At 33.7% G+C, this 14,412-nt stretch overlaps 1 protein-coding gene across 1 annotated transcript; it reads right to left on the bottom strand.

Annotated features, from left to right (window-relative positions):
* Positions 1–1,324: 1,324 nt before the first annotated feature.
* Positions 1,325–4,998, bottom strand: LOC111449777 (protein indeterminate-domain 5, chloroplastic-like). The gene is made up of 4 exons (XM_023089815.1): positions 4,615–4,998; positions 4,142–4,538; positions 2,233–3,601; positions 1,325–1,754 (listed from the first exon to the last, which is right to left on the bottom strand). Exons 1-3 carry the CDS (start codon positions 4,760–4,762, stop codon positions 2,269–2,271), a joined length of 1,878 nt encoding a protein of 625 aa, XP_022945583.1. The 5' UTR covers positions 4,763–4,998; the 3' UTR covers positions 1,325–1,754; positions 2,233–2,268.
* Positions 4,999–14,412: the final 9,414 nt, after the last annotated feature.

The raw sequence follows: 14,412 nt of genomic DNA, 5'->3' as shown, positions 1-14,412 counted from the left end.
ATATATTAATGAAAAAAAAATTGCATATTTGGTAGCCTCATGATGTAAAGGAGTTTTGAAATATTATAAATAATATTGTAATTGCACAATGATTAAATTTTGAATATTACATGTTTGATCCAAACTAGATTTAAAAGCTGAATCGAGATCACGTTTGAATAAGAGCTATTCAAATAGAATGACTAAGAACTTAAAGGAAATGAAAGTTATTACCTGATGCGTATTACTTTTTCGATTGCTCAATTGTTGAAACTTTGTAGTTAAACGTGTTTTACTTGAAACAATCCTACATTGGATGAGCTTTCGAGAAATTTCTTAGGATACATGTGAGTGATGACAAAATATCTTGGAATAGTTCATGTTGGTATGTGGGATTAGTCTTCACTGTTAAGAAGTGAGACGTAGGGTAACGTGATCATATCGCAGGAGATGCTGGGAAATATTGAAGCTATTAGATATTAAATCAAAATTACGAATCCTAATATGAATCGTGGGTATAGGTCGTTACAGTTTTCATACGTACTTCTTTACTAAATTACAGAATTCTAATCTCCTGTGTTCATGTTGCAAGGATGCAGGAGTATCTCGAGGCTATTAAGTATTAAATCACTAAATCGTGGGTATGGGTCGTTACAACTTTCTTGGGTGCTTCTTTACTAAATTACAAAATTCTAACCCCCTGTGACCATGACGCGAGGGATGCACGGAAATATTGAAGCTATTAAATATTAAATCCAGACTCTGAATCCTAATCTAAATTGTGGGCATGGATCGTTACAATTTTCTTGGGTGTTTTACTAAATTACAAAATTCTAATCCCCTGTGATCATATCGCAGGGGATGCAAGAGCATGTCGAGGCTATTACGTATCGAATCAAGATTCCAAATCATGGGCATGCCTCGATATATCTTTCTTGAGTGCTTCTTTACTAAATAACAAAATTCTAATCCCCTCCGACCATGTCAAGGATGCAGGGGAATGTTGAACCTATTAGACATTAAATCCAGATCCTAAATCTGAATCGTGGACATGGGTCGTTACAATTTTCTTTGGTACTTCTTTACTAATCTATTGTGACAATCTCACCGGGGATGCACAAGAACATCGAGACTATTAAGTACTGAATCAAGATTCCGAATCCTAATAAAAGAATTTCAAAACCTACGTTTGAAAACATTCACGTTGATTAATTTAAACATACACATGACATACCCACAACCTATTAACCTCTAAACATATAATTATATCATTTCAAACATCAAAATCCACCTATCTACATAACAACAACAATAATTAACAAACATAAGAAAGAACAAACAAATATATCACCAAATTTAAACTTAGATCTCCACCTCAACTCATAATACACACATGCTTCAAAATCGAAATCGAAACCCTCCTTCCCTAAAGATATCATAACAAAATTAACACCACCATAATTCAACATAAACAACCAATGAACGAACACTCGAATTTTTCTTTTCTACATTCAACTAAAAGAAACCGATCGAGTTTGCAAATGTCTATGAAGCTATATAACGAGAGGAGATTTTAGCCTAGCCTAGCTAGATTGACCAAAAATTCATTATAAAAAAAAAAAAAAAAAGTGGCTAATCTGCTTGTCCTTCCTCTCATGCTAAAATTACATAAAAATATTAAAAAAAAAAAAAAAAAAAAAACTACCTGATATTTGTGGAGATCACTGAACTTAAGCAGCTTGGTAGCTTGGAGAGATTTGTTGCATTTATAATATCTGATAAGCATATTATAAGCATATTAATTATAATATATGAAGAAGTAACAAAATATAATTATATTATAAGGTTTTAATGCATATTTTTTTTTTATAATAAAGTATGAAAGAATGGAAGAAATGGAACTCGTGACTCTCTGTGTGTTGTGCAGTATAAAGACGTAACGACATAAAGAGAACAAAAACGACAACGAATGAAACAAAAAACCCTAAATGTACTGCATGCTCTTCACTGTCTTCATGCAACATAACGTGCCAGACGGAATAAAAACACCTTTTTTTTTTTAATTAAATATAATAAAAATAATAAAATAAATCCAAATCCAAATCCCCACGACTGCAAGGCAGTAACAGTAAATTAGTAATTTTTTTTTTAATTTTAAAAAAATGACACAATTACCAAAGCCCTCCACGTTACTTTTGCAGTTAAATAAAAATAATAATTAATAATTTAAAATTTTTATTTTCATGTACGTACCTGTTTCTGTCTGTACTTTGTTCTTCTTCTTCTTCTTCACTGGTAGTTTCCATTTCCTCCACCACCAAATGCTTGGCTTGATGCAGCTGAATTGCTCTCATTTCCCTCCATAACGATCCCTTGCGGCGGTTGTTTATGTTCTCGTTGCGAATAACCACCGCCACCGCTGCCTCCTCCTCCTCCTCCTCCGCTACTCATACTTCTTACAATTTGTCCAACACCTAGGAAGTCTCTTGTTAATCTATCTGTTCCTCCCATGCTAACTGAGCTTAGATTTTGTTGTAGTTTCGGATCTTCCAATGTTTCCATGTTGTTTGGTCTATTGTTTCCGCCGTCAAATGTACCGAATGAGCTCATTCCACCACCGAAGAGCCCGCCTGCTGAGCTTCCGGTGGTGAATGAATTCATTAGATCTTGAAGATTGCTCTCATTTTCACCGAATACTCCGCCGTAGCTCGGTGGGAAAAGCGTCCTGTCGGATGCTTTCCCACCGGAAGTTGACGAGCTTCCAAATGATCGTAGCAATGTCGCTGTTGTGTTGCTACTTGACGTTGTTGAGCCTAATTGAGCTGCCTTTTGGAGAAGCGCCGTTGCTGACATGTGTGCAATTGCTCCGCTCGTACCGCTACCGCCGACTCCCGTCGTGTTGCTATAGAGAGACGGGACTGCACCTGAATTCATTTGATCGCCCATCATTGAGAAAATGTTTGATGCACCACCTTCATTGTTGCCATTGTTCGTGCCATTGAATTGATTAAGCAAAGACGATTGAAGATTGTTGTTGTTGCTGTTGCTGTTGTTGTTGCTATTACTCGTATTATTACTGTTGGTGTTGTTGTTGTTGTTCATATTCGTCGTACTATCACCAGTCGGGTTCGAAATGAACCCCAAATTGAAGAGATTTGAGGAAGGGTTGTTACTATTACTCGTATGACTTTGCATATCAGAAAATTGCATTAATCCATGAAAAGCCTTGTTTCCAAACAACCCTTGTTGAGATTGACTTCCATGATCCTCATGGAAGCTATTCTGGCTAGTTTGATCATTCAAGAAGAACGCCGCAGCCGCAGCCGAAGACGGCATTGCTTGTTGCGGTGGTGGTCGAAACGACGAGCCGATAGACGGAGGAAGAAGATGATTGAACTGCCCGGTTCGTCCTCCGCCGCCAAGGCGGAGGACGTCGGATTGGGTTATATTGGGAATATCTTGAAGAGATGACATTTGAGGAACTTGTGATAATGTTAACCCCACATTGCTATTACCTCCATATAAATGACCTCCCATTGCTGACCCTAAATTTGTAGGATGTCTTGCACTTTCTTGTGCCAATGCATCACAAAACGCTCTATGTGTAATAAAACTATCCCGTCTGCAACGAACAATCAAACCCAAACACAAAATTTAGCGTATAATCCAAATCAAAAACACAAAATTTAGCATATAGTTTGAATAAAAACACAAAATTTAGCGTATAATCCAAATCAAAACACGAAATTTAGCAAGTAGAAAGAAATTCGTGTCGTTTTATAACAATGGATGAAAAGTTGAAAATTTCGTGGGTCCATTTAAAAGGGTTCACGGATTGATAAGAACACACATGAAATAATTGAAAAAAAAAACACAAGAATTTGAAGAATTACTTCCTATAATTGCATTAAAAAATGGAATTTGAAGAACTGAGTGACCAATAAATGCAAAAAGGGAGAAAGAACNTTTTTTTTTTTTTTTTTTTTTTTTTTTAGAAAAAAGGGAGAGAAGAAAAGGGAATAATAATTTAATTTAATAAAAAAAAAAAACACATGGAAACAAGAAACAAAAAAACATGAAATTCCTGAAATCAACGTGGTCTCTGTTCTTGAGAGAGAGAAATTTAAAAAAAAAAGAAAAAAAAAGAAAAAAAATGAAGAACCTGGAGAAAAGAGTGCCACAATCGCAGCGATACTCGCGAGTACCACAGGTTTTGGAATGGGCCTTCCAATCGGACTGAACGGCATAGCGTTTAGAGCACTTATCGCACTTCCATTTCTTCTCCCCATGCTTTCTGGAGTAGTGTTTTTTGATACCTGTTAAGTCACCAAGAGCTCTTGATGGGTCGTGATGGACGCATGTGGGTTCTGGGCATAAATACACCTTCCTTTTTGGCTCTTTATTGCTTTTTTGCTTTAACTTCCAAGGCAAATTGTGTCCTCTTCTATGAAGTTGTAGATTTTGCTCTCTTTGAAACCCTTTGTTGCATACTTCACATATGAATCTATTGGTTGCCATTAGTGTCTTTGGACTCAAAGCAATCACCTCCGCATCTGGATCTGAAAAAAACCAAAACCAAAACCATAAGCGCTCGAATCTAATTTCTGGGTAATCAATAAAATTTTCGACACTTGCTCGGTGTTCCTGGTTGGTTCCTCTTTTTCTTCGGTGGCGGCACACCCGAAGAATTAGATTGCTGTTGTTGTTGCTGCTGCTGCTGCTGTCTCATCTGGGCTTCATCCCGAGATCCGAAAAGTGGAACGGATGAAGAAGAAGCCGCCATGAAAAAGGGTTAAAAGGGTTTGATTTGGAGAATAATAAGAATCAAAATATGGTTTTCATAAGCAAAAGGGTTTGGATTTGGAGATGGAAATGGAAGAAGAAGATGAAGAGAAAGATAGAGGAATCAACTTCATCTATGAACACATTAGATGCCCTTTTTAGTTTCTCTCTCTCTTTCTCTCTCTCTATCTAAACTTTCTCTCTCTAAACAAATTTGTGAATTTATTAAAATGGAAAAATATGGTTTGGAGTAAGTAAGTAAGTGATGTTTTCATTTGGTGTCATGCACACACACAAGCACATATACAAATTTTAGATAAATAAATAAATTAAAATAAATAAATAAATAAAGGAATTATTATTATTATTTTTGGGTTCTGATTTTTATTCCCTTGGTGATTCAGATTTTAACTCTAAAATTTAGGCTGCCATGAATAAAAGTACAAACTGGAAATTAATTGAGGAGAGAGAAAGGAGGAGAGAGAAAGAGGTACAGGTCGGTGGACCCAATCCACAGCCACAAAACGACACCGTATGGTGCGTGAGGGCAGCCTGAACATCTTTCTCTCTCTTCCCTTCTCTCTTATATTTCGTATCTTGTTACTCACTTCCAGACAACCTTTCTTCGTCACACTGCCTTTGTGGGCCTTATTGCTCTACACGGAATTAAAATTAAATAAATAAATAATAATTTTAACCCTTTAAATAATTATAATTACAAATTTTATTATTAAATAAAAATAATTTTAATTCGTCTCTTAATTTTTTTTTTTTAAAAAACGCCTCGAGTATATCAAAAGTTTATTAAATACAAAATTGAAAGTTTAAATCTTTTTCTTTTTCTTTTATGGTAAGTTTTTCACCTTCCTTAAAATATACATAAATTTTATAAACAAAATCAGAGTTTTTTTTTTTTTTTTTTTTTTTTTTTTAATAATTTTACATTTAACACCCGGGTTTGCTGCCCCAATTTACTTGCCACGACAGCTTCCTGTAACATCATAGCTCTAAGGACATTTTCGTCATTTCACTCTACAAGTCGAGTTGAGTTAAATTTAAATCTTTCTCCATTATTATATCACGGGAGTGTTTTTTTTTTTTTTTTTGGGTGAGAGTTTATTTTATTTATTCTTATTCCTTACATTTTTAATTGTTTCCAATAATTCCTTGTTTGTTTGAATTTATATTTACAATTTCTCTCTATTGTTTGGCCTATTTCCTTATTTATTGTACAAAAATAGTGGAAGATAAAAGGAATATAAACTCGTCTTTTTATATATATATATATATATATATAATTTATTCAGCTAATTACGCGTATTAAAATTTTCTTGTTTTTATAGCTGGCTCATAAAAATGGTTCATAATAATAAAAAAAATTTAACTTATAATTTATTATCATTTGACTAATATTAAAAATTAAAAATTAAAAATTAAAGATATTAATAATATTAGGTAACTTGTTGGGATATTTTTCCTTCAAGAATTAGCTGGATTTTGTATTAATAAATATTGGTCTTATTTCAATTACTTTATAAGCATTTAGAGAATTAAAGTATAAAATAATAATTAGAAAATAGAGAAAAAAAATATGGGTTTTTTTAATAAACAATTAAAAAATTATGATTTTTTTTTTTTAGTAATACAATGTAACTAGAATTAAATTAGCCAATGTTTATTACTAAACCAAAAAAAAGATAAATAAAAAAAAATAATTGAAAGTAATCCATAGTTCTAAACATGGTGTAATTTCATTTATTTTGTTTATATTTGTTTTTAAGTAGTTCAAAGTATGGCAAGAAATTGTCTACTTTGTACACTTACCAAACATTTCCCACATAAATTAGACACAAAACTAAGCTCATGTTATAAGCCTTTAGGTACCTCAAAACCAAGATGGTCAAGTCATGCTTTCGTGATGTCGTTGTGCCTTCGAACCCGTTGTTTATGTCGGGGAATGGCTATGTTTAAATGATTATTGTGAGATCCCACATTAGTTGGAAAGGGAAACAATCATTTCTTGTAAGGGTGTGGAAACATCTAAAACCTTAGGGGAAGCTTAAAAGTGAAAGCCTAAATAGGACAATATCTGTTAGTGGTAGACTTGAGTTGTTACAAATGGTATTAGAGCCAAGCACTAGGCGGTGTGCAGTGAGGACGTTGGGCCTAAAGGAGGTGGATTGTGAGATCTCACATCTGTTGGAGAGAGGAACGAAACATTGCTTATAAGGGTGTGGAATTCTCTACTTGGTAGACACGTTTTAAAACCTTGAGGGGAAACCCGAAAGGGAAATCCCAAAACTTTGAGGGAAAAATCTAAAGATGACAATATCTGCTAATAGTGGGGGAAACCAGAAAAGGAAAGCCCAAAGATGACAATATCGGTTAGTGGTGGGCTTGGGCAGTGACACTTAACTTGTTAGGGAAATCCTAAAACTTAGAGGGGAAAGTCCAAAGAACAATATCTGCTAGTGGTGAGGTAAACCCGAATGGGAAAGTCCAAAAAATGACAATATTTGCTAGTCGTGGGCTTGTACTGTTACGCTTAACTTGTTAGAGAAATTTAGGAAAATCCCAAAACTTCGAGGGAAACGTACAAATAGGACAATATCTGCTAGCTGTGTGAGTAATGCAAAAAAGAAAGTAAAAAAAATGACAATATCTGTTAGCGATCGACTTGGACTGTTTCACTTAACTTGTTTGGTTGCATATCCTAGACGGTAAACGCTCGGCCAAACTAAAAACCTAATCCAAGAAACTAAAATCTTGTAAATGGTCACTGCAACAGTTTAGGGTTTAGAATTTAAGATGGTATTTTGTAAAGGGTGATGGATGGCTTCTCCTTTAACGTGGGTTTGTAACCGTCGCAATGGGATACATAACAGCGTTGTGCTTGAAGGATTGGTGTGTGCTGATGAATGGAGGAGGGAGAACGACGTCGTTTGAGTTAAAGACTTTCTAAAACGGAGTCATTTAAAGGGAATGTTGACACCTACCAAAACGAACTCGTGAATTGTCATTGAATCCCTCGTTTCTGTCCACTGCTATTAATATGAATGCCATTCAACAAGTCTTGTTTTTCTTCGTTACATGTACCGGAATGTCTTATTTTTACCTAAAAAGGAGTAGCACATGATTTGAGTATTTAAAAATATTCGATAAGTAGTTCTGGGGTTAGAAAATGACGTACCTTTTCATATAAATATCATGACATGACCTTAGGCTCTACTTTCCCGTCCAGGTAGGGTTGGCATGCACACGCTCACATTGCCAAATGTCATGGAGGAAAAGAATCCACGTAATATCACGGTGAAGATAGATATCATAAGTTATGCATATGCACTAAACACAGCGAAAAAGTATCGTGATGCGTGTGTTATGCAAAATGCATGAAGTCCCATAATATTAAAACATGACATATATTCATGAAACTAGTCATACCTCCATTGTTTTCTTAATATAGCATTCTTATAAGAAAAATATAGTTGTGATTTTCTAATATCTCACCGGCATAGGTGGTACATATTAACATAGTTTACATAGCGTGGTATATAGAGGTTCATGCATCAAATAACATCGATATCACAACATAGTTTCATAACATCGCATAATTATATCCTAATATAACTTATAACAAAGCATAACTTATAACACGTCACACACATAAATCATATCATAACATAACATAACATAGTACACGTCATACAATCGTAAAACACGACACAAACAGGGGTCACAGAACACATGTCAATTATATAGCAAACAAGTCATCCAATCAAATCAATAGTAAAACAACATACTTAGTTGGCCTAACTCATAGTCATTACGTTCCGTTGATACTAGCTTAAAGTTGCTTCTTGAAATCTAATTCTATTTAAGAGTCCCACCATCCTAATTTAAAATTCCACTATGATAGCAAGTAAGCAAACAATGAGTACATTAAGCATTCAAATGTCCAATCATTGACCATGACTTTATTTAAATAATAGAGTCTCCTTGCCAAGACCATGATTGATCATAAATAATAAATAATCTCTTAACCTTAACTAAGACTAAACTAAACAATAAAATTCTCTACCCTTGACCAAGAATAAACTTAAAGGATGTTGACAAAATTGCGTATTTGTCCAATTTTTTTTTCTTTTGTAGATAATATCTTTGAATAAATTCTTTCAATATGCATGTCATGGATGGATAAAGATGGTTTGTTAGATGAATACTATGTAGGTATGAAAAAGGGAAGGTTATAACACGTTAAATTAAATTATATTAAAAAAAGAAAATTAGAGAAAATAGGATCGTCAAAGATGGAATACCGACAAGGGTTAGGTAGAAAAATCGATGCAAATAAGTCACCTTTTCATCTAACTTTTGTAGCTCATATTGCCAATGATTGTTTGAGCGAAGATTCGTGAGATTTCAATAATATTTTGAGCCTAAATCATGAGAAATTTTGATCAGTGGAGCTTGGCCAAAATTACTCTCGGGTTGATTTAGGGAGACTGGTGCTCGAGCATTGAATCGAACCGTCTCAATTTGTGGGTAAGAATTTTACTTCTAGTATGAAATTCTTCCCCTAAGAAGAGAGTAGACTTTGATTTTTGTTCCTAGATCAAGGAGAAAAATTATTGTGAAGAGATCGAGCTGTCTTGAGACCGATGGATCCCATTCAAGGCTTAAGCAATGTTTTTACGTTCGAATCTATTCTATTTTTATTTGGTAAATTCTTCAAATGCAAATTGAAGACGGATTTTGGTATCTTTAGTTTTATCTCGATTAGTGAAAGAAGTCACGAAAAGGAATCGAGGGCTAAGGAAGATTGAATTGGCCATTTGCACTTCGTAGGAGTTCTAGATAAGGAATTGAACTAGAAACTTTTCCTCGATGATAACCAATATTTTCTAGATGAAAGTTCATGAAAAATGTACGAATGGGATTGAAGGAAGTAGATATACAACTTTCGTAAAAGATTCGAGTTTGAGGGGATTGAATATGAGACATCTCGAGGCAATGAGTACTTAGATAGGGTCAATACATGAGATACTATAGAATCAGAGGTAAGCAATTCAATAAGGACCTCAATAGGGTCAGAAATAAAAAAAAAAAAAAAAAGAAAATTGGAGACTGTAGAGCCTTGTAGAAGCTCGCATAGAGCTATAGAATTCAAAGTTAATCTCGAGCAACAATGACCTAATCATGTAGTATATAGCCATAATAAAAATGGTTTAAGCTTACAAGTAGGTTGTACTTATTTTCCTTTTCAAATAGATCATGATGTAGCAGTTAATATGGGAAGCGTTCTCGTACGTGTAGGTTCTTTTGTATTTTATTTTGTATTTGACTATATTTTTTTTTTCTTAACTAACTCCCACGGTATTGTTTTGCATTTGAATATTTTTTAATTTAAATGTTGTAATCCATCATGCCATCTTCTAATTTAAAAATAAAAAACAATTATGAGTTTTTTTAACGTGTGCATAGTTATAGATTGACGAGTCTGACTCCTATTTACAGTAAAAAGCAGGTAAAGATATATTTAATAGATATTTATGTATTGTAGGTTGCTATATATACTAAACTCAAACCATATATATGTCTTTTAGGCAGTGATTTGAAGATGCAATCTCTTCAATCTGTGTATTCTTTTTCGGTATACATACTTGAAATGATCAGTGCAAATCTTTTAGCCAATATTCCTCTTGTATTCTCTTTCTCTTCTATTTTACAAATCTTTTAGCCAATATTTCTTTTGTATTCTCTTTCTCTTCTATTTTTTTGTATTCATCTTGATCGAGTATGTGTTGTTGTGCGATCCTAACAACTGGTATCAGAGTTAGGCGAGATTCATTACGATATGTGAGGATGGAAAGTTCAAAGATTGGAATTGAGAAGTTCAATGGATCTGATTTCAGTTTCTTGAAGAAGCAAATTGAAGATTATCTATACCAGAAAGATCTTCACGAACCCCTGTTGGGGGTGAAGCCGGATACCATGATCACAGAGCAGTGGAAGCTCAAGGATCGTCAGGCCTTAGTGTTGATCCGATTGACGTTGTCTAGAAACATGACGTTCAACGTAATCAAGGAGAAGACAACGTCAGATATGTTAAAGACGATGTCGAATATGTACGAAAAACCGTCGACTATGAACAAGGTGTATTTGATGCGGAGATTGTTTAATCTACAAATGTCTAAAGGTGGATCTGTTGTTGATCATATAAACAATTTCAATATGATTGTAAGTCAACTGAGTTTAGTGAATTAATTTTGAAAATGAAATAAAGACACTAATTTTGATGTCATCTTTACCCGAGTCGTGGGATATTGTTGTTGCCACAATTAGTAGTTCCCAAGGATTTGTGAAATTGAAGTTCGATGAAATCCGAGATGTAGTTTTTAGCAAAAGTATTCACACACGAGAAATTGGGGATTTATCTGGTAGTGCTCTCAGTGTTGCCCGAAGGGGAAGAAGTAAATCAAATGGTCCAAACAAAGGTCGATCAAAATCAAAGAACCATGAAAATTTTCCAAACAGACCAAACGTAATGTGTTGGAGATGTAGAAAAAATGATCACTTTCGGATAGATTGTACAAGAAAAAAGAGAAAGCAGAATCACAAAGCGATGATAATGATTCTATAAATTCAACAAAAGATATCGGAGATGCTCTAATCCTCAGCGTGAACGGTCCGATTGAATTCTAGATTTTGGATTTAAGTGCAACCTTTCATTCATTTCCAAATAAAGAGATGTTCCAGAATTTCAAGTCTGAAAATTTCGAGAAGGTCGGTCTTGCCCACAACAAAGCCTTGGAGATTGAAAGAAGAGGGGACATCAGTATAAAAACTCTGGCAAGAAATCAATGGTCACTAAAAGATTGTTATGCATTAGAGTTTTGGTAAGATTAAATGGAAGATTGTTTTTTACCGTACGAAAATAGCAGTAGCTGGTTTTTGTTACGGTGCACTACTTTTACCAATTTCTAATGCTGAGAAATATGAGTGGTCGAGCATCAAGATGAAGACCTTGCTTAGATTGCAGAAGCTATGGAACTTGGTGGAGTATGAGTTTGTTGATGTCTTAGAACCTACAATAGTAGAAAAGGAAAGACCAGAGAAACCAAGAAAAATGAGGTCAAGGCTTTGTTCATTATTCAGCAAGCAATTCATGACACCATCTTTTCACGAATTGTAATAGCAAGCATAATCAATTATGCATAAGAAGTTTTATGAGATTCAAACGTCATAATAGTGAAATTGTAATCTTTGAGATGTGATTTTAAAACTTTGCTCGTGACAAATGGTGAATCAATTGCTATTTATTTATTTATTTTATTTTATTTTATTGTCAAGAACAATGGCAATAGTCAGTCAAATGCTGCCTATGGAGAGAAAGTTTCAGATGAAACAATTGTTCCAAAGGTGTTGAGAAACTTCAAAGTTTGACAATGTGATAGCTACTATAGAAAAACCTAAATATATATCAATATTTTTTGTTGATGAACTAATGGGATCGCTTCAAGCTCATGAGTCAAGAATCAATAGATCATTAGAAAGGAAGGAAGAAAAGAGACTTCAACTGAAGAAGACAATCAATAACCAAGGAGAAAATGCTCGTTTAGCAAGTAGAGGTCGTGGAAGAGTAAGATTTCACAGCAACCATGGTGGTCGTGGTAATAAGGAATGTCATTCTAATGTTACCATTGCATATGTTATGGGCATATAAAAGCTGATTGTAGGTATAAAGATCAACAAATGAATTTTGAACAAATAAATTTTGAACGAAGAAGAAGAAAGATTTTTTATGGCTTCTATTGATATTAATAAAATAAATAAAAAAAGATAATTTATGATTTGTTGATTGCGGATGGTTGAATCATGTGATAGACACCAAATCTTTATCCCAAGAGCTGATGCAAAGAATTAAGGTGCAACTTGATAATAAGAGAGATGCAAGTTGAAGGAAAAGGTAACGTAAAAGTTGAAATCAGTCATGGTAAGGTAAAACTGTTAGATAGTCTTCAATTTGTATATGCTTTAGGGTACAATTTATTGAGTGTTGGACAATTGATGACTAGAGGAAATTTTATTCTATTTGATGACAACAAATGTATCATACAAATAAGAAATCATGCCATAAAGTTCAAATTGTCATGACCTCAAAAAAGATGTTTCTACTAGATGTTTCTAACATGGGGGATTTTACTCTTGTTCTTAGTAAAAGATGACTCACTTCTCATACGAAGGGCTTGAAAATACTTAGGAATAAAGGTATGGTTTCGGATTACCAAAAATTGATTCAATAATTTATGTGAATGATGCATCTATGACAAGTAAAGTAGGAATTTGTTTCGTGTTGGAAAAATGTAAACTAAATCTTGGTGGAAGTATATATTTTTTACTATTTATTAATGACTATAGTTGCATGACCGGGGTTTACTTCTTACCACCTAAGTCAGAAACTTTTCAGAAGTTCGAAAATTTTAAAGCTATGATGGAGAACCAAAATGAATGTCAGATTAAAGTTCTTCGTACAGATAGAAGTGACAAGTTCATATCTAAAAAATTCAATATGCTTTAGGAAGAAAAAGGCATCCAAAGGGAGTTAACAACTGCTTACACTCCAAAACAAAATGAAATCATCGAACGAAAAAATCGAGCAGTTGTGGAGATGGAAAAAAAAAGTATCATACAAGTAATGAGATTTTCGAACCAATTTTGGTATAAGTTGTAGCAACATCTATCTATCTATTAAATCTTTCACCAATAAAGGTTGTCATGAATCGAACTTCTTATGAAACATAGCATGGAAGGAAACCATATGTAAATCATTTACACGTCGAACTTCTTATGAAACATAACATAGAAGGAAACCATATGTAAGTCATCTACAAATCTTTAGTTGTGTTACTTATGCTTTGAAAAATATTCAAATTCATAAAAAGCTTGACGAAAATTCTAAATAATGCAATTTCATTAGTTATTTTACTCGATCAAAGCATATAAATTATACAACCCTCTTGATAAAAAAAAAAAATTAGTTAAAAAGGATGTACTATTTGATTAAAATGTAAGTTGAGATTGGAGTAAAGGACATGAGTAACAAAAGATTACAGTTGAAGTTTCTCCATATGAAAAGACAAGAGTCAACTCTAGTGCATCTTCTAGTACCTCTACAACAACACAAAATTTGTCAAATTTATCAACTTTTGTATCACTTAACAATAACTTTCTCTTGAAGAATCTTCGAATGAGACATTGCCAAAAAAGTATGAATCTTTAGCTGACATATATGCATCGTGTCAATTTACTCTTACTGTGTTTCAGACCATAAGTTATGAATAAGTAGTTGAAAAAGAAGAGTGATAGAAAGTCATAGTAGAAGAGATGCAGACAATCGAGAAAAATGGAACATGAGAGATGATTGACTTACCAAATGGAAAAAAATGCAATTAACTTGAAATGAGTGTTCAATACAAAATTTGCACCAAATGGAAGCGTACGAAAGCATAAGGCTCATCTCATGGCAAAATGGTATGCGCATCGACAAGGTATAAATTTTGAATAAACTTTCTCTCCAATAGCTCGCTTTGGAACTGTAAGAACTATTTTAGTATTAGTAGCAGAATTGAAGTGACTTGTTTATCAATTTGA

This window comes from Cucurbita moschata, unplaced genomic scaffold (genome assembly GCF_002738365.1).
Source record: "Cucurbita moschata cultivar Rifu unplaced genomic scaffold, Cmos_1.0 Cmo_Scf00011, whole genome shotgun sequence".
Classification (NCBI taxonomy): domain Eukaryota; kingdom Viridiplantae; phylum Streptophyta; class Magnoliopsida; order Cucurbitales; family Cucurbitaceae; genus Cucurbita; species Cucurbita moschata.
The sequence above is the reverse complement of the archived record's forward strand: the minus strand, read 5'-3'. Positions and strand labels throughout refer to the sequence as shown.

Bases quoted from the DNA above. Each gene is read 5' to 3' on its own strand.
- LOC111449777 (XM_023089815.1), bottom strand. From the start codon at position 4,762: ATGGCGGCTTCTTCTTCATCCGTTCCACTTTTCGGATCTCGGGATGAA. The intron at 4,539-4,614 runs GCAAGTGTCGAA...GGTTTTTTTCAG, and splicing joins GAACCAACCAGGAACACCGA to ATCCAGATGCGGAGGTGATT. The intron at 3,602-4,141 runs GTTCTTCATTTT...TGTTCGTTGCAG, and splicing joins TGTGGCACTCTTTTCTCCAG to ACGGGATAGTTTTATTACAC.